General features: G+C 42.6%; 1 protein-coding gene across 2 annotated transcripts in view; it reads left to right on the top strand.

The window, feature by feature from the left end:
* mtor (mechanistic target of rapamycin kinase) overlaps nucleotides 1–19,980 on the top strand; it is a 342,907-nt gene that overhangs the window by 31,008 nt on the left and 291,919 nt on the right. Inside the window, exons 5-12 of one of the 2 annotated variants that reach the window (XM_038821832.1) lie at nucleotides 62–262; nucleotides 2,161–2,295; nucleotides 4,901–5,176; nucleotides 11,372–11,495; nucleotides 13,452–13,635; nucleotides 14,134–14,262; nucleotides 15,241–15,485; nucleotides 16,972–17,187. In XM_038821832.1, coding sequence (XP_038677760.1) covers nucleotides 62–262; nucleotides 2,161–2,295; nucleotides 4,901–5,176; nucleotides 11,372–11,495; nucleotides 13,452–13,635; nucleotides 14,134–14,262; nucleotides 15,241–15,485; nucleotides 16,972–17,187 — 1,510 coding nt within the window. The remainder of the gene's footprint in view (nucleotides 1–61; nucleotides 263–2,160; nucleotides 2,296–4,900; nucleotides 5,177–11,371; nucleotides 11,496–13,451; nucleotides 13,636–14,133; nucleotides 14,263–15,240; nucleotides 15,486–16,971; nucleotides 17,188–19,980) is intronic. The other variant, XM_038821833.1, reaches the window with a different exon arrangement.

The following is a 19,980-nucleotide window of genomic DNA, read 5'->3' as shown; positions in this document are numbered from 1 at the left end:
CCCATGTTTAATTTAACCTTCAATGCTATGAATATGAAGACCTCTACATTTTTCATTCCAGGTTCTGGTGTTGCGGGAATTGGCTGTCAGTGCACCTACTTTCTTTTTTCAACAAGTGCAGGCTTTTTTTGACAATATATTCTTTGCGGTCTGGGACTCCAAGCAGGCCATAAGAGAAGGTGCTGTCGCTGCCTTGCGGGCTTGTCTGATTCTTACTACTCAGAGGGAGACTAAAGAAATGCAGAAACCTCAGTGGTACAGGGTGAGTGATTGGATAAATGCTATATTGATCTGCCATCTGCATACATTGAAAAACCTGTCAAATATAAAAATAAATGGGAAATCTGCTTAATATATTCTTGCCATCTTTATTTGTGAATCATAGAATAGTTACAGCAAAGAGGGATGGCATTTGATCCTTCAGGCCTGTGCCAGCTCTCTGAAGTAACAGTTAGCTAGTTCCATTCCAAAGCCCTTGCCTGGGTGTCAAATTTGTGGGGTGATAGAAATGCATTTGTTAAAGCTCCCATCTAGGGAATGGCAAGTTTTGAATAGTGCTGCATGCAGGGATAAGAGAGAACTGAAACTCCTTCCCTTCTGCAATCAGTGTGCTTTTGAAAAAGAAGAGGGGTGTGTTTTTTTAACCCTCATGGCCAATTTGAATAACCAGCAGTAAGCTTTTTGTGGGTTTAACTAAAGAGGATTATTGACTCATGCATTCACCTGAAAATCTAACGCTATGTCACTCAAATACACAGATGTGTACGCACGCACACACACACACACACACACACACACACACACACACACACACACTATAATGAGAGAGAATAGTGCATATTTACAAGTTAAAACAATTGAATAATTTGTAGTTCATGGGTTTTGCTCATCTTGAAAGAAAGCATGTGTTGCAGGCCCGATGAAGAAGGCATTTTCACTCCTAAAGTGTAATTTGGGGGATTTAATAGCCGGAGTTGTATATCTGAATTGTCGCAGGGTTCCCTTGAAGAGATGGATTTTCAGCAGATTGTGAAGTTAATTCCTTGTAGTCTGGATACCAGGAGATTGGTTTTCTGCTTGGGGGACTTAAAAAGGAACAGACTTAAAGACCGTAAGACCTTGCTGTCTCCAGGTCTCGAGGCATAGATGTTTTCTGAAGCTGCAGTTTCTGCAGTTGTTCTGCGTAGTATTGCAGATAACACTTAAAACCTTTTTCAGAAGGGGGGCCAACATGGCTGTCTTTCCCCCCCCCCCCCCCCCTATTAAGGGGCAATTTAGCATGGCTAATCCACCTACACTGAACATCTTTGGGTTGTGGGGGTGAGACCTGCGCAGACTTGGGGAAAATGTGCAAACTCCACACGGACAGTGACCTGGGGCTGGGATCAAACCCAGGTCCTTGGTTTAGCGAGGCAGCAGTGTTAACCACTGAGCCACTTTACTGCCATCCAACATGGCTACCTTACCATGTAGTCCTTCACAGCTCTCTTCCAACCTGGGTCTTTGTGTTTGCAGACATCCACCCTGGGAGATTTGAGACACTCCATGTCTTAGTTTCAGAACATCCATTCAAAGCAGAAATGCAGTTTGGAGGTCTCAGGATATGGTTATTTACAACTCTTTATTCTGGAACAGTGGGCAATTGTTTGGGATGCACGGTCTGAGGGTCAGGTGACCCCTCTGCAGCCATCTTTTGCAGTCTTATCAGTGTCCATTAAAAAAAAAAGTTAGTTCTGGAAGGTTCCAAGCTGATTAGTTTGTGTTTTGAAAATTATGGATAGGATATGTTTACTGGGTATAACCCATTTGATGATAGATGTATACTGCTGTTGTTGTTCTGGTGAAAATTCCAAAATTTGATCTCGACCTCTGGGTAAGACATCCTCTTCTGGAAGGTTGATGTCTGACGTAGAAATCTCTCTCAACTAAATTGTTGATGTTTACCCACTGTATATCTAATGCATGATTTAAGCTCTGGAATGAAGGGCCAGCACAATGGTAACACTGCACCTTTGGTAGATCCATTAACCTTTTTCAGACGCAAAGGAAACTTATTTGACCATAAACTGGAAATAACCTCCTTCACTTTTCTGTCTAGATAGCGCTTTTAAAATATTAAGTCTGTTGGTTCAAAAAAATGTTTTGATGTTTTATATCTAGCAAACCTATGAAGAGGCTGAGAAGGGGTTTGATGAGACCCTAGCTAAAGAGAAAGGCATGAATCGTGATGATCGTGTACATGGTGCTTTACTTATTTTAAATGAACTGATTCGAATAAGCAGCATGGAGGGAGAGGTAGGTTCAGGATTCACTTTCTGCCAGTTACTGACAATACTTGCATTATGTGGCTCTGTGATGCCATTGAAATACTAGTTAGATTTGTGATATGCTGGAAACTTACCTTCACCACAAGAAGATATTTCGTCTGAAATGGCTTTCAGTGGTTAGTGTCTTGTGTAAGAGTTATACAGGATCGCTTCACACCAAGATGAATGACTGCTCCAGAAATTTCAATATGTTGTTAAGTAATTTATTTTATAACTTGCAACAGCAATTATAGTTTATCACATAAAAAAATAATGTGATTTTGCTGGCTCATAAGGTTGCCAGATAAATAGATGAGGAAGCCAATTGAGCCCATTTCAGGTCTTCCTTCCAGAAGAATGTATTCAGGATAGAATTAGTAGTCACATGGAAAAATGTGGGTTAATTAGTAAGAACCAGCATGAATTTCTAAAGGGGAAATTATGTTTAACTAACTTGTTGGGGCTTTTTGAAGAGGTAACAGAAGAGTCGATTAAGGTAATGTTGTTGATGTGATGTACATGAATTTTCAAAAGGCATTTGATACACGCAACAGAACTGTGAGAAAAGTTATAGCTCATGGAATAAAAGGGACAGTAGTATCGTGGATACAAAATTAGCTGAGTAATGGGAAACCGAGCGTAATGGTCAATGGATATTGTTCAGGCTGGAAGAAGGTTTGTAGTGGAGTTCCCCAGGGGTCGGTTTTGGGACCCTTGCTTTTCCTAATAATGTCTCCATGCTAATGATCTGGATCTTGCTGTGCAGGGGATAATTTCAGTTTGTGGATGACACAAAATTTGGAAGCCTTGTAAACCATAAGGAGGACAGTGTAAAACTTAAAATGACATATACACGTTGGTGCAGGAGGCAGATAGGTGGCAGATGAAGTTTAATGCGAAGAAGTGTGAGGTGATGCATTTTGGCAGGAAGAACATGGACAGAAAATATAAAATAAGGGGTGCAATTCTTAAGTGGGTGGAGAGCAGTTAATAAAGTATGTATTAACCTGGACTTTTTAAATAATAACTTTTAGAGTACCCAATTATTTTTCTCTAAGTAAGGGGCAATTTAACGTCGCCAATCCACCTTCCCTTCACATCTTTTTGTGTTGTCGGGGTGAGACGTTTGCAGGCATTGGGAAAATATGCAAACTCCACATGGACAATGACCCCGTGCTGGGATCGATCCCGGATCCTTGGCTGCCTTGAGGCAACAGTGCTAACCACTGTGCCGCCCCAACCTGGACTTTATTAATAGTGGCATAGAGTACAAGAGCAAAGAGGTCATAGTTGGTCAAGGCTGGACATAGTTGGATCTCAGCTGGAGTACTGTGTGCAGTTCTGGGTGCCACACTATAGGAAGGATGTGAGTGCGTTGGAAAGTGTGTAGAAGAGATTTACAAAACTGGTTGCAGGGATGGGAAGCGTCAATTATTATGAGGATAGTTTGGAGAGGTTGGGTCTGTTCTCCTTGGGAGAGACGAAAACTAAGAAGAGATTTGATAGAGGTGTTCAAAATCATGCAAGGGCTGGTTAAAAGCTGGGAAAATCTGTTCCTTGTCGTAAAACGATTAAGGTCAAGAGGGCATAGATTTAAAGAAAGTTACAAAAGAAGCAAAGGTAATGTGAGAAAACACTTTTCAGAAAGTGAGTGATTCGGGTTTGGAATGCACTGCCGGGAAATGTGGTGGAGGCTGATTCAATCGAGGCATTCAAATGAACAATAGATAATTATTTGAATAGAACCAGTGCGCAAGGGTACAGGAAAACGGCAGGAGAGTGGCCCTAAGTTATAATGCTCATTTGGAGAGCCGACACAGACATAATAGGCTGAAGGGCCTCCTGCGCCGTCACGATTCTTTAATATCTGCTTCTCTCCCCAGTCAAAACATATATTGGCTTTTATCCTGACCAACTCTGTGTCCTTGTTGAGTGGGAGAAGGGTTGAGGAATTTAAATACGTGAACACGACCTGCCATGCAATTACTGCCATTTTTATGAATATTGTGGTGTCCTGCTGTGGTGGGGTAAGAAGTTAATCAACGTGCATAAATTGGGCCTTCTGCTGTACTGATTTTCAAGAGTTCTGAAAACCAGGCAGTAAAAGGCAGGAAAGAGTTACCGGATCAACAATCTCCGCCTTCTCCCAGGCCTCTTGATTTTGGGCCTCTTGACTGCCAGGGATTGTCCCCACGTATCTCCTCTTCACTTCTCTGGAACTATGGGGTATTGTCTCTTAAGTTGTGCCAAAGTTTCTTCCTTCACAGCAGTAGATAGAAACTCATCAGTCATGTGTTACAGTTGATATATTTTCCTGGTGATTACAGATAGATTTATGTTTGTAAACCATTGAATTAACATTACAGAAAGTAGAGAAGCCTGTTTATCAAGTGTTATTTAATCACACTGTATTTAAATATATTTCACAAGCACACTGGACTAGGGTTGAATTGCTTTCTATAACATTTGAGGGAAGCTGGAACCGAAAATATCTTGCTTGCATATCGATATTGTTGATGTAAATCTTGCTTGTCGTGTAGATTATTAGCATAACAGTTTGAATGGAATTTCTTCTTTCTTTCTTTTTAATATAGCGCTTACGCGAGGAGATGGAAGAGATCACCCAACAACAGTTAGTACATGATAAGTACTGCAAGGAGTTAATGGGATTTGGGACCAAGCCCCGTCACGTTACATCCTTCACAAGTTTCCAGTCTGCGCAGCCCCAACAATCAAACGCTCTTCTTGGGCTTCTTGGATACAATACACCACAGGGCATTATAGTATTTGGAACTACCCCTGCTCCAACCAAACCAACTTTGGTGGAAAGCAGATACTGCCGTGAGCACATGGAAGTGCGATTTGAACAGGTAGTGATACCTTGCTTAACATTAGTTTTTGTTATTACGTCTTATTGGCTATATGTGTTACGCAATCTTCAACAGTTCATGAAATGCAGGCTTACATGGATCCTTAGCATAGTCAGAATGGTAGTAATTTGCATTACATTTTACCATATTGTGTCAGGCTGTCATTTTATAGTCTTGACACCTATTATTTGTTCCCCCAACAAGCATGGTTGAAAATGTAGAAACTTCACTATTGCTTAGCTTGTGGTGTTCGTTAATCATATAGCTCAGAAGGAGGCCATTTGGCACATTGTGTCTGTACCGACTCTTTGAGAGGGCTAGCCAATCACTTGTGCATCGTCCTGCAAATGTTTACTTTTCAAATATTTTTTGGCCTAATGGTCTGTTCCTATGCTGTATATTCTATTTATCCCATTTTCTTTTGAAAGTTACTATTCAATCTTTCATTTGCTTTCACCATCTTTAAGGCAGGGAGTTCCATAAAATTATTTGACATAAATCTTTTCCAATTGCATCAGCTTATTTCATAAGTTTTGTTTTTAAATCCAGAAACTCATTTTTTGCTTTAAAAGAATTAGTTTTTCGATTTCAATACAAGTTACAGATTTGTGAAATGTGGGAAACTACATAAATAGAAAGGCAGACAGGAGCTTGCAAACTTGAGTAACAGGTGACACAGGGACTAGAAACTGCAACTCCTTTTGTTAAACCTCATGGTGCATGATTGTGGAATAGCAATCTCATTGGACTCTGGATTTCTGTGGTAATCTGTGCGAGGACCTGAAGTTGCAGTCCAATTCAGGGGAGTAGAGATGGTAAACCCTGACAGTTCACCATCAAAAACCCTGCAACTGCAAGATGGCTGGTTAAGTATAGTACAATGGCCATCACTGAAGGGTTCAAAATGGCTTTACTTGCTTGAGACTGGCTAAAGATTGTGAAAAATGTAAGAGGTTGATCACTAAAGACAGATATGTTTGACATCTCAGAATTGAATTTTTAGTGAGTTTTTCTGAGCATTACGATGATTTTGCAAACTGCTTCACTTCGACATGAGATCCAAAGTATTCAGGCTGACTCATTCATATGACAGTTTATAGTTACTTTGTCTTTCCATCCCCTTGGAGAAGCTAAAACATTTAATTTTAACATATAAGGGTTTGCTATTCCCTCTATTGGTAGTTAGTGGTTTATGTTGGCCGAATAAATCACATCCCCTTTTTATTACATGGGATTTTAAGTCCTGTTTTGAGGTTGTGTTTTGCAATTCTGTATTTTTGGGTGATTTTGAAGACGATTCTTTTCCCACTTCATGGGAACAATTAAAGGAAACTCAAGCCATGCAAATTTAACTGTGCTGCCCAGTGTCAGAACTGGATGTAAAAACGGAATGCTACAAATAAGCATGTCAAGGGGAGTATAATGTTGGCAAGTAGGAAGTGTAGATCCCCATTAAACAATGTATGATCAACAACAACACATATTCGTACAGCACTTTTAACATAATGAGATGTCCCAAAGTGCTTCATAGGAACATTATAAAACAAAGTACATCATCGAGCCACATAAGCAATTAATAGATCAGATGGCCAAAATCTTGGTCAAAGAGGTAGGTTTTGAGATATCTTATTTTTTATAAATTTAGAATACCTAATTCATTTCTTCCAATTAAGGGGCAATTTAGTGTGGCCAATCCACCTACCCTGCACATCTTTTGGGTTGTTGGGGCAAAATCCACGCAAACACTGGGTGAATGTGCAAACTCCACATGGCCCAGAGCCGGGATTGAACCTGGGACCTCAGCGCCATGAGGCAGCAATGCTAACCACTGCGCCACCAAGCTGCCCTGCTTAAAGGTATTTTAAAGGAAGAAAGAGAGATGGAGGGAGGGAATTCCAGAACCTGGATCCTAGGTAAATGAAAGCTAGGCTACCAAAGCTGGAGTGACGCTAGGCCACCAAAGCTGGAGTAACTAAAATTGGGGATGTGCAAGAAGCCACCATTAGAGGAATGCAGGCATCTCGGAAGGTTGTAGGGCTGGAGGAGATTACAGAGATGGAGGCAGACGAGCTCATGGGGAAAGCATGGATGAGAAATTTAAAATCGAAATGTTGCTTGAGCAGAAACCAGTGTAGGTCAGCAAGCACATGGGAGATAGTGTTGCAAGTTACGACACTGATAAGAGTTTTGGATGACGTCAAAGTTTACGGAGGACACTTGTGATTGAGCCGTTGGCCATCGCATTAAGAAGTTCGGGAGCATGGAAAGGAATAGTGAGGGGTGGTGGAGGGGGGGATAGAGCATAGGGTGTCCTTATATGCTGACGACTTGGTGCTGTATGTGTCGGAACCGAGTGTGTCGATAGGAGGAAAATTGGAGCTACTGTGAGTATTTGGGTCTTTCTCCGGGTGCAAGCTGAACCTGGAGAAGAGTGAGTATTTTGTGGTGTCTGGGCCGGGGGGGGGGGGGGGTTGTGGGGGGGGGGGCAGGGGGGTGGGGGGGGGTGGGGGGGGTGGTGTGGGGGGGGGGGGCAGGGGGGGAGGGGGTGGGGGGGGGGGAGGGGGGTGGGGGGGGGGGGGGGGGGGCTGCCATTCCGTAGAGAGGGACTCCCTTTAGGTATCTGGGGATGCAGGTTGCCCGGGAGTTGGGGAGGCTTCGCAGGTACAAACATCACTAGTTTGGTGGGGAGAGTGAAAGCCGATCTGGTAAGGTGAGATAGTCTCCTTCTGTCACTGGCACGTTGGATGCAGGCGGTTAAAATGAATGTGTTGTTGCAATTTCTGTTCATTTTTGAATGCCTACCGATTTTCCTCCCAAAGGCTTTTTTCAGGGAGATTGAGGGAAGGATTACCTCGTTCATATGGGGAGGGAAGGTGCCAGAGTGAAGAAGGTGCTGCTACAGAAGGCAGGCAGGCAGGGGGTTTGGGTCTCCCGAACCTGATGTACTGCTACTGGGCGGCGAATGTGGAGAAGGTGTGGAGCTAGGTCAGAGGCGTTGATTCCCAGTGGGTCAGAATGGACGAGAGTTTGTGCAGGGGTTTGGGACTGAAAGCACTAGCAACAGAGCCGCTCCCGATAGCTCCGGGGAAATACTCAGGGAGTCCGATAATAATAGCTTAATTGAAAATCTGGAGGCAGTTTCGCCAACACTTCGGGTTGGGGGCAGGGTCAAGGGAAATGCCAATTCGGGGGAGCCACAGATTTGAGCCAGGGAAGTGGGATGGAAGTTTTCGGAAATGGGAAGAGAAGGGGATTAAGACGCTAAAAAATTTGTTTCTTAGGGGTCGGTTTGCAGGATTGAGGGAGCTGGAAGCGAAGTATGGGCTGGAGCAGGGAGAAATGTTTAGATACATGCAGGTTCGAGATTTTGCCAGGAAGGAGATACAGAGCTTCCCGGAGGAACCGGCCTCCACATTGCTGGAGGAGGTGCTGACGACAAGGGGAGTGGAGAAGGGGGTAGTGTCAGCGGTGTACGGAGCTATTTTGGAAGAGGATAAGGCACCACTCAAAGGGATCAAAGCAAAGTGGGAGGAAGAGTGGGGAGCGGTTATAGAGGAGGGGGTCTGGTGTGAGGTGCTCCGGAGAGTAAATGACTCCACCTCATTTGCGAGGTTGGGGCTGATACAGCTGAAGGTGGTATACAGAGCGCACCTCACGAGGGCGAGGATGAGCCGATTCTTTGAAGGAGTAGAAGATGTGTGTGAGCGTTGCGGGGGGGGGGGGGGGGGGGGGGGGGTTCGCTAATCACGTTCATATGTTTTGTATTAGAGGAGTAGTGGAAGGAGGTTTTTAGGGTAATTTCCAAGGTGGTGCACATGAAACTGGACCCAGGTCCCCAGGAGGCCATATTCGGGGTGTCGGACCAGCCAGGGTTGGAAACGGGTGCGGGGGCAGATATTGTAGCCTTCGCCTCGTTGATCACCCAAAGGTGGATCCTGCTGGGATGGAGAGCAGCCTCTCCACCTTGTGCCCTGGCGTGACGGGGGGACCTGTTGGAATACTTGACCCTTGAGAAGGTTAAGTTTGAACTGAGGGGAGCTCTGAGGGGTTCTACAAGTCATGGGCATTATTTATTTTGCACTTTTAAGAACTGGATAACATCGAACATTCGTTGGGGGGGGGGAGGGGGATGTGTATATTAAGGGTGAAAATGGGTATCCCTGATTCCTTTTTGGTCATTTGTGTAAACATGCGGGCTGATGTTTGGGGGTTGGCGGAAGGATGGGATCGTTGTTATTGTTATGCGGATTGACATATCTGTTGCTGATTGTTGTTTATTGTTGGTGGGTGTAAATTCGGGAGGAAAATGTGAAAAAGGAGGAGAATAAAAATATTTTTAAAAAAAGTTTACGGAAGATAGAATGTGATAGGCCAGCCAGGAGGTATTGGAATGTTCGAACCTAGAGGTAACAAAGGCACAAATCAGGACTATAGTTTGTATCAAGCTGAAGTTTCTTCAATTATAGATATGGGAAACATGTGAACTCGTAAGCTTGATTAATATAGAACTAGCCATAACATCATCTATTAAAATGAAATGAAATGAAAATCGCTTATTGTCACGAGTAGGCTTCAATGAAGTTACTGTGAAAAGCCCCTAATCGCCACATTCCGCCGCCTGTCCGGGGAGGCTGGTACGGGAATCGAACCGTGCTGCTGGCCTGCTTGGTCTGCTTTAAAAGCCAGCGATTTAGCTCAGTGAGCTAAACCAGCCCCTGATCTGCTATCTGCACTGTAGGGATTATATAATTGCATTTGGGGAATTATCGTGTCTGCATAGTGTTGATTACAGTTGTTTCTGATTGGCTCAATATTTTAGATACATATAAAGCATTAGCACAGACAACCAAGCAATCTGAAAGAAAGATAGCTACTCACTTTTTATTGGTTTCTATTGGCCACCTTCAAAGATGAAGAATTGAGGGTTTACACGCAACTGTAAATCTGAAGACAAACTTCGTAGGAAAACGGGGATAGGAATCAGCCATCATTCAGTGAGGCCTTGGCTGATCTGTGGCGCCTTTTGTTAGAAAAACTGTCAATCTCCATTTTAAAATTGAAAAGGGATTGAACATCAATTGCCGTTTGCAGAAGAGTTCAAAACTTTTACCGCCTTTTGTTTGATGAGGTGTTTCCTAATTTCATTTCTGACAGGTCTGACTCTTATCTATTTGATTATGCCTTCTAGTCCGACAATTCAGAAACGGAAATTAATGTATGTTTCCAAATATGGCTACTTCCCTACAACGATCACACTTTGTGGCCTCAGGCTGGTTAAACTTACTTCTGCTGTGGTAGTAGGCACTGTTGCTGCAGGCAATAAACCTATTAGAAAAAACACATAATGAAAGAAACACATGCTTTATTATTAGATTAATAAAATCATTGTCCATTGAATTATTACTGATTTTGAAGCTGTATCTCCAATTTACCATGACAACACCACCAGTAATCCACCGTGAATTGTTATTTCATAATCCTGCACCTTGCAGGGTTGATATGGCACTTGCTAATTATGGTTGATCATATGTTAACATGAGATTTCTTTTTATCGAGTCTGCCAGCATCTTATAGAGTCACAGAAGTTTACAGCATGAAAACAGACCCTCCTATATTCACATTCTCCTACTCCTGCCTTGGAGCAACTTAATTGCAGGAGTCCAACCAACCAGAGCCAGTGCTCGTGAATTTGGTGATGAGATTCTTTCAGATACTAAAGGCACTGAATTGTACTGTTTTTTAATAATTTTTTTTAAAAAATTTAGATTACCCAATTATTTTTTCCAATTAAGGGGCAATTTAGCATGGCCAATCCACCTACTCTGCACATTTTTGGGTTGTGGGGGCGAAACCCACGCAGACACGGGGAGAATGTGCAAACTCCACACGGACAGTGACCCAGAGCCGGGATCGAACCTGGGACCTCAGTGCCGTGAGCCGGTTGTGCTAACCACTAGGCCACCATGCTGCCCTCTGAATTGTACTGTTAATGCCACTGCCAACAATCCCTTTAATTCCCTTCCAAAAATTGAAGATGGACTCTAGTCTTGGAGAAGAAGTTTGACTTCCATTCAGGAATTATGATTGAATCCTGTGTTTTGCTTCGGTTTCACCTGACCCAAATCCTGGTATGAAATGGAGTTGAAATTTTAGACCCAGTGCATATTTTTAAAATGTTCTTTGATCTTTGCACAGGTAACTCGTTGGGTCCTGAAGTATCGCAGTAGTAAGAATCCATTGATTCAAATGGCAATCTTAAATCTGATTCCTCGTCTTGCTGCTTTCCAGCCCCATTTATTCACAGGTGAGCCAATAAAAGGTATGACATTTCCAGATGCAATTATTTTATATATCACTGACTATTGAGAACCAAATATGAAATAGAATATGCTGTAATTACACAAGTTGTAGCACTTGATAGAAAAAGACAGGTTAGCTTTTTTGAGTTTGATAAAATTTCCTGTTCATATATACTCTCTTGACATTACAGTGGGCTAAGCATGATCTGCAACTAATTCATTCCAAATATGTAAAGGTACTGGTCCCCTTTTATCTACCCTGCTGGATAAATCCTCAAAAAATCTATTGGATTTGTGAAACACTACTTTGCTTTCCTTTCATAAAACTACGTTGACTCTGCCTTATCATACAAATGTACGAACAGGGAGCAGGAGCAAGCCATTTGGCACCTCAAACCGCCTCTCATTTAATAAGATCATGGCTGATCTGATGGTAACCTCAATTCTGCATCTCATCTACCCCAAGTAACTCGCCACCCGCTTGCTTACCAAGAATCTACCTACCTCTGCCTTAAAAAATATTCAAAAACTCTACTTCCAACCGCCTTTTCAAGAAGAGAGTTCCAAATACAATCATTTGAGAGGGAGAATTTCACCTCGCCTCTGTTTTAAATGGGCGGTCCCTTATTTTTAAACAGTGACTCCTCGTTCTAGATTTTCCCACAAGAGAAAACATTCTTTCCGCATCTTCCCTTTCAAGACCCCTCAGGATCTTATGTTTCAGTCAAGTTGCCTCTTACTCTTTTAAAGTCCAGCGGATACAAGCCTAGCCTGTCCAACCTTTCCTCATAAGGCAACCCAGCATTCCAGGTATTAGTCTGGTAAACCTTCTCTGAACAGCATTTACATCTTTCCTTAAATAAGGTGACCAATACTGTATACACAATACAGCATCAATTTACTCCGTACACTTCTCAGGTGATTGTAATTTTCTGAGTTCCTCCCTCCTTTCCATTTCCTGATTTCATAGCTGCTTCTGGGATGTTATTTGTATCTTCTATAGTGAAGACTGATGCAAAATGCTACTTCAATTAATTTATCATTTCCTTGTTTTCCATGATCAGTTCTCCAGTCTCACTTTCTATAGGACCACTGCTCACTTTGTCAACTCTGTTCATTTAAAAAAATTTATAGGAACTCTTACTATCTGTTTTTACTTTTCTGGCTAGCTTTCCCTCATACTCTATTTTTCCCTCTCCTTATTAATGATCGTATCATTTCTAAGTGCCCTGTTCCACTATTTAATAATGGATTCCAGCATTTTCCTGACAACTGGGTTCCGACTAACTGGCCTGTAGTTCTGTGTTCTCTCTCTTCTCTCTGTCCTTTTCGTTAACCTCAGTGTAGCACATTGACTTTTAATATTGTGACATTCATGTAGCTGTTATAATTTAACATGGTTTCATTTTGTTAGTCATTCATAACCAGTTAGGATTGGAAATATGTTAATATATTAATCCTTGAAATATGAAATATGTTAATCTTTCCAACATTAATTTTTATTATCTTGTACTTGCCTCCAGTATATATCATGATGTTATAAAACAATGCTAGATAATTTAATTATTAGGTGTTGGGAACTTGAAATTAATTTTTGTCTACACTTCCACAATATTAAAATTGTCTATGCTGGAGCTATTACAAAATTATGAGGGGGTTTAATAGAATAGATAGAGAGGAGCAGGTGGATCAGTAACCAGAGGGTACATATTTTTTTTTCCTAGGGGAGTAATGATCTGAAATGCCTTGCCTGCAAGGGTGGTGGAAATAAATTCAGTCGCAATTTTCAAAAGGGGGTTCTGTTTTCTTTATCTTGTTCTTGGTTGGGGAATTGCTGATTGTGAGATGGGAATTTAAAAATAAAAATACTTGACGATGTGGTTTAAGGGTTCAGTTGTTTTATTGTGATGTGGAATGTTTTTCTTCCTCTATATTAAGTTTAATTGTTGACATGTATGCATTCTTCCCTTACACAGAACAGCACCTATTTGACTCTGTGAATCATCTTCTTGGCTGCCTCAAGAAGGAAAAGGAACGCGCTTCTGCATTCCAGGCACTGGGCCTACTGGTGGTGGCTGTAAGAGTGGAAATTAATCCATATCTGCAAAGGATCCTGGAAATTTTAAAAGGAGCACTCCCACCGAAGGACTTTGCACACAAGTAAGGAAGGGACAAAGTAGTTGTCCCAACTTGTCTTAAGCACTTAAATTAGCTGTACAATTCATAACTACAGAATTTGTCACCTCTCTGGATTAAAATTAGAGACTTTTACAAGATAAATGAACAGAGTCTATGTTGGGTCTATCTCGGGCCCACATATGGTGTCAATTCTAATACTGTGCAACCATCTATGAATGAGTTATTTTAACAGTGCAGTTCACTGGTAAAAAATATATTTTTACAAGTCATTATTTTCAATGCTTGATGGAAAACAAAGCTGATTGTAAAAGTAAATGGAAGCTGAAGATACTTTTTTCGAGAACATTAATGTATCAGAGCTTTTTGAAAACATATGATCTGGGGTTAGACCTATGACTGCCCATTTTCTATGCATTTCAAATGACTATTCAAGAATATAATTGTTTTGATCTAATTTGGTTTGAAGGCTATAGTTACAAAACTTTTTCAGTAATGCGCATTTAATTTCATGTTTCTTAGGAGGCAAAAAGCTGTCCAAGTGGATGCAACAGTGTTTACTTGTATCTGTATGATAGCTAGAGCCATAGGACCAGTTATCCAGCAGGATATTAAAGAACTACTGGAGCAAATGCTTGCTGTTGGTCTCAGGTAATATTTCATTCATGTTATCATTGTTTATTTTAGTGGATGTTTTTAACATCGATTCAAATTTAGGACTGTCACGTTTTTCAGTATTGAACTGGGTTTTTGAAAGTACCACTGGATTTAATCAGTGTTTGGAGACAAAAACACTTTGAAGAACTTAAATGCAATATGATGCTCTGATGAAAGGTTATTGTACTAATGAGTTGAGTGTTGTTTCCTCTTCCCTAACTTTATTCGCATGATTGTATAGAGGTGATGTGCTTGCTGGAATGAGACAGTTTGATCTGGATTTAGTTTTTGGTCCATTTCTCATGCTGTTAACTTTTAATTTGGAGACTTTGGCCTGAGCTCATTATTCACTCGTAAGCATGTGACAATTTTCTCTGTAATTGTGAATGCCCAGATACATTTAGTTTAACTGTAACTGATGACCATCTTTAAAAAATCCAACATATTAGATCCAGTCCAGCAAAACAGAATTGATAAGATATTGAGCTTTATAAGGTATGTTATTAGCTAATCAAACCAGCAGTTCTGTTAGTAAAGATGTAAACTTGCTTCTTGTGCATTGATAAATAGTTTATATTGCTTCTATTTTCTGTGAATTCTCTCTTTCCACTTGGAATAGAAATTAGGGACTATAGATTATTCCTGATCCAAAATGAAACTATTTAATGTCCTTGAGATGGTGGAATGCTTTGCATACGCTGATGGTCAGCAACTTCTTTTTGAGGTTAAAAATGTGCTGTGAATCTTTAGGGTAGGGCGAATCTGTGAAGCCAATCCAATGATAATTTTTGTCACACTTCTGATAGACAACTTTGCAATAATTATATTTGAGGAAGGAAATAAGTTGAATACTCATTGTTGGATATTTTGTAATGTGTAAGTTGATTGCTAACCTAAAGTCCTGCTGGTCTTTGGAAGAATTTGTTTACTTGTTCGCTGTGATCGTACTAGTGTATTGTTTCTGTTTTAAAGCCCTGCTCTGACTGCCGTACTGCATGATCTAAGCCGACAAATACCACAACTGAAGAAGGATATCCAGGATGGCTTATTGAAGATGTTGTCACTGGTGCTGATGCATAAACCTCTTCGACATCCAGGCATGCCGAAAAGCCTTGCCCATCAGCTTGCCTCCCCTAGCTTGACTAACATTCCTGAAGCAAGTGATGTTGGATGTATAACTCTTGCACTCCGCACCTTAGGCAACTTTGAATTTGAAGGTAAGATTTGACTTGTATAGTCTTCATCTTAAGTGATGTTAGAGATCAGGGGATCATTAGAGCAGCGTAGCAGCGTATAGAAAGGTTAATTTGATCACATTTTAAAGTAGTAAAACCAGAAAATGCTTGAAATACTTTGGTCAGGCAATATTTGTGGAGAGAGAAGCAGTTAACCTTTTATGTCAGTGATCTTTTGTAAGAACTGGAAAAAATTGGAGATATAAAAGATTTCAAGCAAGTACAGAGGCAGGTGAAGGAGGGAATGAACAAAAAGGAAGATCTGTGATAGGATGACAGGGAGGAGTGATTGAATAACAAAAGAGATGATGATGGAAGTCAAATGGGAGGGGTAACAAGACAAGTAAGGAAACAAAAGATGGGTCTAGCTGTTTAAAAAGAAATGGGACCAGTGGTTATGATCATTGAGTCCAGAATGCTGTGAGGTGCCTAATCAATAAATGATAACAATAATCTTTCTTCGTGTCACAAGTAGGCTTACATTAACACTGTAATGAAGTTACTGTGAAAATCCCCTAGTCGCCACACTACGGCGCATGTTCGGGTACACTGAGGGAGAATTCAGAATGTCTAATTCACCTAACAAGGTGGGAGGAAACTGGAGCATCCGGAGGACACCCGCGCAGACACGGGGAAAACGGACTCCATCCAGACAGTGATCCAAGCCAGGAATCTAACCCGTGTTCCTGGAACTGTGAGGCAAAAGTGCTAACCACTGCGCTACTGTGCCGCCCATATCCTGTTCCTCAAGGTTCAGTTGATACCAGGGTGAAGAATTAAAATGACAGGTGACCAGATGCTCGGGGTCATACTTGGGGGATGGAACTGAGGTGTTCCGCAAAGTAATCACCCAAGCTGCACTAGGCCTCCACAAAGATCTCCCCAATATAAAGAAGACCACATTATGAGCAGCAAATACAGTATATTAAATTGAAAGAAGTGCAAGTAACTCACCATTTCACCCGGAAGAAGTGATTGGGCCCTGGATGATGGAAAGGCAGGATTTCAAAGTACTTTCAATTTGTTTTTGATCACCCCATCCAATCTCTTTCTTTAATTCGCCATTCATTTTTGTACTTTTATCCCCTGTACAGTTTTGCTGCTGTCAAATTTTAGTTTATATTTTCATAATGCATGAAGCAAGTAAATCTGCAGGTTAAACTGTTCATTGGACCTCTGGTTTCTGAATGGCAGTTGCCGATTCAAGTAAAGTGATGTGGCAGGGTGATCTGAAAATTTTATTGTTTCAATGTGAATTAGAATTTTTGAAGTGGGAGTAAATAATACAGCTATTAGATTACATTCAGAGCATTATTTAAAGTATGATCTTGATATTTGCTTTTAGATTTTTAGTGGTGCAGTGAAAGGTTTCCAAATGTTGTCATGTAATCGAAAGCAATTTAGGTTTTCTAGTGATGCATCATTTTTTTTTGTGTGTGTGTGTGTGTGTGTGTGTGTGTTAATGCAGGTCATTCACTCACCCAGTTTGTCAGGCACTGTGCAGACCATTTCCTTAACAGTGAACACAAAGAGATTAGAATGGAAGCATCACGAACTTGTTCACGACTGTTAACTCCATCAGTCCATCTAATCAGTGGACATGGGCACGTTGTCAGCCAGACAGCTGTCCAGGTGGTGGCCGATGTGCTCAGCAAACTCCTTGTTGTTGGAATTACTGATCCAGGTAATGATTTTCTTTTAAATGTTAATTTTGTATCTTATATGGTTCATGTGGTTCAGTGAGTAAAATATTGTTGAACTCTCATTAAATTTTACCGGTTGGAATGTAAGGTTTTAATTCTGAAAACTTAGCTCTTGAATTTTTGCCTCATAAATTGATCGTGAAGCTGTTGAATAAGTCAGGAAAACCTTCTTCACAAAATCCCGCACTTGCATTTACCTAAAAACGTCCCCCTGCTGGATCCCAAACCTTCCCCCAACTTGTCCAAACTCATCTGGAAATACGCCCTTCATTTCCTTCACCCCTCGCTCCCCCCATCCCGAAACCTAGCATCCAACCTCACTGGCTCTACTCCATGATTTCCTTGGATTGGCATCCATGTAGACTCCGTCCCTGACCTAAAGTGTTGCCGAAACTGCCTCCATATCTTCAACGTGGCTGCCATCACCGGACTACCCAAATATTTCTCTGGGACACACTGGAGCGGCGCTGTTGCGAGCAATTGCAACCCCGACCCCCTACAAGAGCCTGCCTGCATCTTCACTTACAAAGCCTCTGACACCCTGCTCCAGCCCCGCACCTTCTCCATGTTTAACGGCCAATGATAGTGCAGCAGGTTTGTAAGGGCCAGGCCCCCTAACTGCAGCCATCTCTGAAGCACCGTCCTCTTAATCCTCGCTACCTTACCTGCACACACAAACGATGAGATCAACCGTTCCACCCCCATAAAAAATGTTTTCGGCAAAAAAACCACGACAAAATAATGATCTTAACCGCCTGTATCCGGCCTGCCAACGATAGGGGAAGGCAGTCCAATCACCATCGGCCCGCCTTGATCCTACCCCCCCCCCCCCAAGCCCGACCTGGTCCTTCACTCTCAAATGGGTCTCTTGCAAGATCACCATGTCGGCTTTCAAGTTCTTCAAATGCGAGAAAACTCTCGCTCGCTTCACTGGAGATCCTAGCCGTCGCACATTCCAAGTTACCATATACAGTTTGGGAGGGGGAGGATCCCCCCCCCCCCCCCCCCCCCCCCCCCCCATCCCCACCCCCGCAACCACCCCCCTCTCCTCTTAGTCATACCCACCACACCAAGGGCAGGACAGTGGCGCAGTGGTTAGCACTGCTGCATCATGGCACTAAGGTCCCAGGTTAGATCCCGGCTCTGGGTCACTGTCTGTGTGAAGTTTGCACATTCTCCCCGTGTTTGTGTGGGTTTCGCCCCCACAACCCAAAGATGTGCTGGGTTGGTGAATTGGCCACGCTTTGGCCTTAATTTGAAAAATGAATTGGGTACTCCAAATTTATTTTTAAAAAATACCCGCCACACCTGGCCCCGCCCGGCCGACGGGACCCAGCCCCACCCCTAGCCAGTCAGCCCACTACCCCTCCCCCTCCCCTTCCCCTTCCCGGAAACCCCACAGTCACCAACTCTCCCTTTGTCATTCCCACCCCCCACCATTCACACATTCAAGGCCCATCGAAACCTGTCCATACATTTTCCAACAGCCGTGGCCCCTCCTCCCACCTCGCACCCGTTGGCTAGTGAGATGGCCCCTGCCAGAATCCCCTTCCCTCACACACCCAATACCAAAAAGAAAACCAACTCCAAGACCCCTCACACCGACCTTCCAAACTCCCTAACACAATAGGCCCCCAAACAAATCTTAACCAATTACCCCAACGTCCCAAAACCATCCCCTCCCAAGCACAACCTGAAAGAAAGGAAAAATAAATAAAAGCAGCATAGTCCAAACTCATCTCAGTCCCAGTCCTACAGCCTTCATGAACCCATCCGCCTCCTTTCCCATCACTAAATTGTAGTCTCTGTATTTGTGTGTGACCCTTGGCTTCGCCGGGTAGACCACCCCAAACCTCGCGTTGCTTTTATACAATGCTACCTTTGCCCGACCAGAGACCGCCCGTCGCCTGGCTAGCTCCACCGTGAGATCCTGGTATATACGAATACCACTGCCTTCCCACCTCATCTCTCGTTTCAGCTTCACCTATCTCAACACTTTTTCCTTCACCTGGTAGCTATGAAAGCAAACTATCACCACTCTTAGTGGTTCATTCGGCTTCAACAGGAGCGACCGGTGAGCCCTGTCCAGCTAATACAGGGAGGGGTCCTCCTCCTCCCCCAACAACTTGCTGCACATCTCCGCAAAACACTCTTGTCGGGTTCTGGCCCTCCAGCCCCTCGGGCAAACCCACGATCCTCAGATTTTGCCTCCGTGGCCTGTTCTCCATGCCTCCACTTTGTCTCTCAACCCATTGTCTCTCAACCCTTTGTTACTCTCTTGTACTGCCCGCAGCTCCTCACTCATAGAGGTGAACTGGTCGCTATGTCGTGACAATGCCTCCTCCACCCCCTTCAACACCTCTCCTTGCTCCCATACCGCCGTCGACGTCTTTCCCAAGGCATCCTTTATCAGGGCAAGTGTGTCATCTACCAATTCCTTGAGCGAGGCCATCATCTGCTTTCAATGCCTATCAAAATGCTTGGTGAACTGCCACTCAAACTTAATCGGCATCACTTTGGCCAGCATGCCTACTGTAATGGGTGCAGCCCCACCCAGCAAGCTTTCTTCTTGTATTTCAGCATCCTTTGGTTGCTGAGATTTTCTAACAATCAATCACACAAAATTAATTCTCCCCAAAATGTGGATGAAAAGCAACAAAAAACAAAAGCTGTAACGTGCGACCTCCACTTACATGTCACCCCCCCCCCCCCGAAGTCCGTAACATTTACATTTTAAAGATAAAATAACAATGAGTGAAAGTTTTCTGCAATTT

Source organism: Scyliorhinus canicula, chromosome 16 (genome assembly GCF_902713615.1).
Source record: "Scyliorhinus canicula chromosome 16, sScyCan1.1, whole genome shotgun sequence".
Taxonomy (NCBI): domain Eukaryota; kingdom Metazoa; phylum Chordata; class Chondrichthyes; order Carcharhiniformes; family Scyliorhinidae; genus Scyliorhinus; species Scyliorhinus canicula.
Note: the sequence above shows the minus strand (reverse complement) of the source record. Positions and strands in the feature narration are given on the sequence as shown.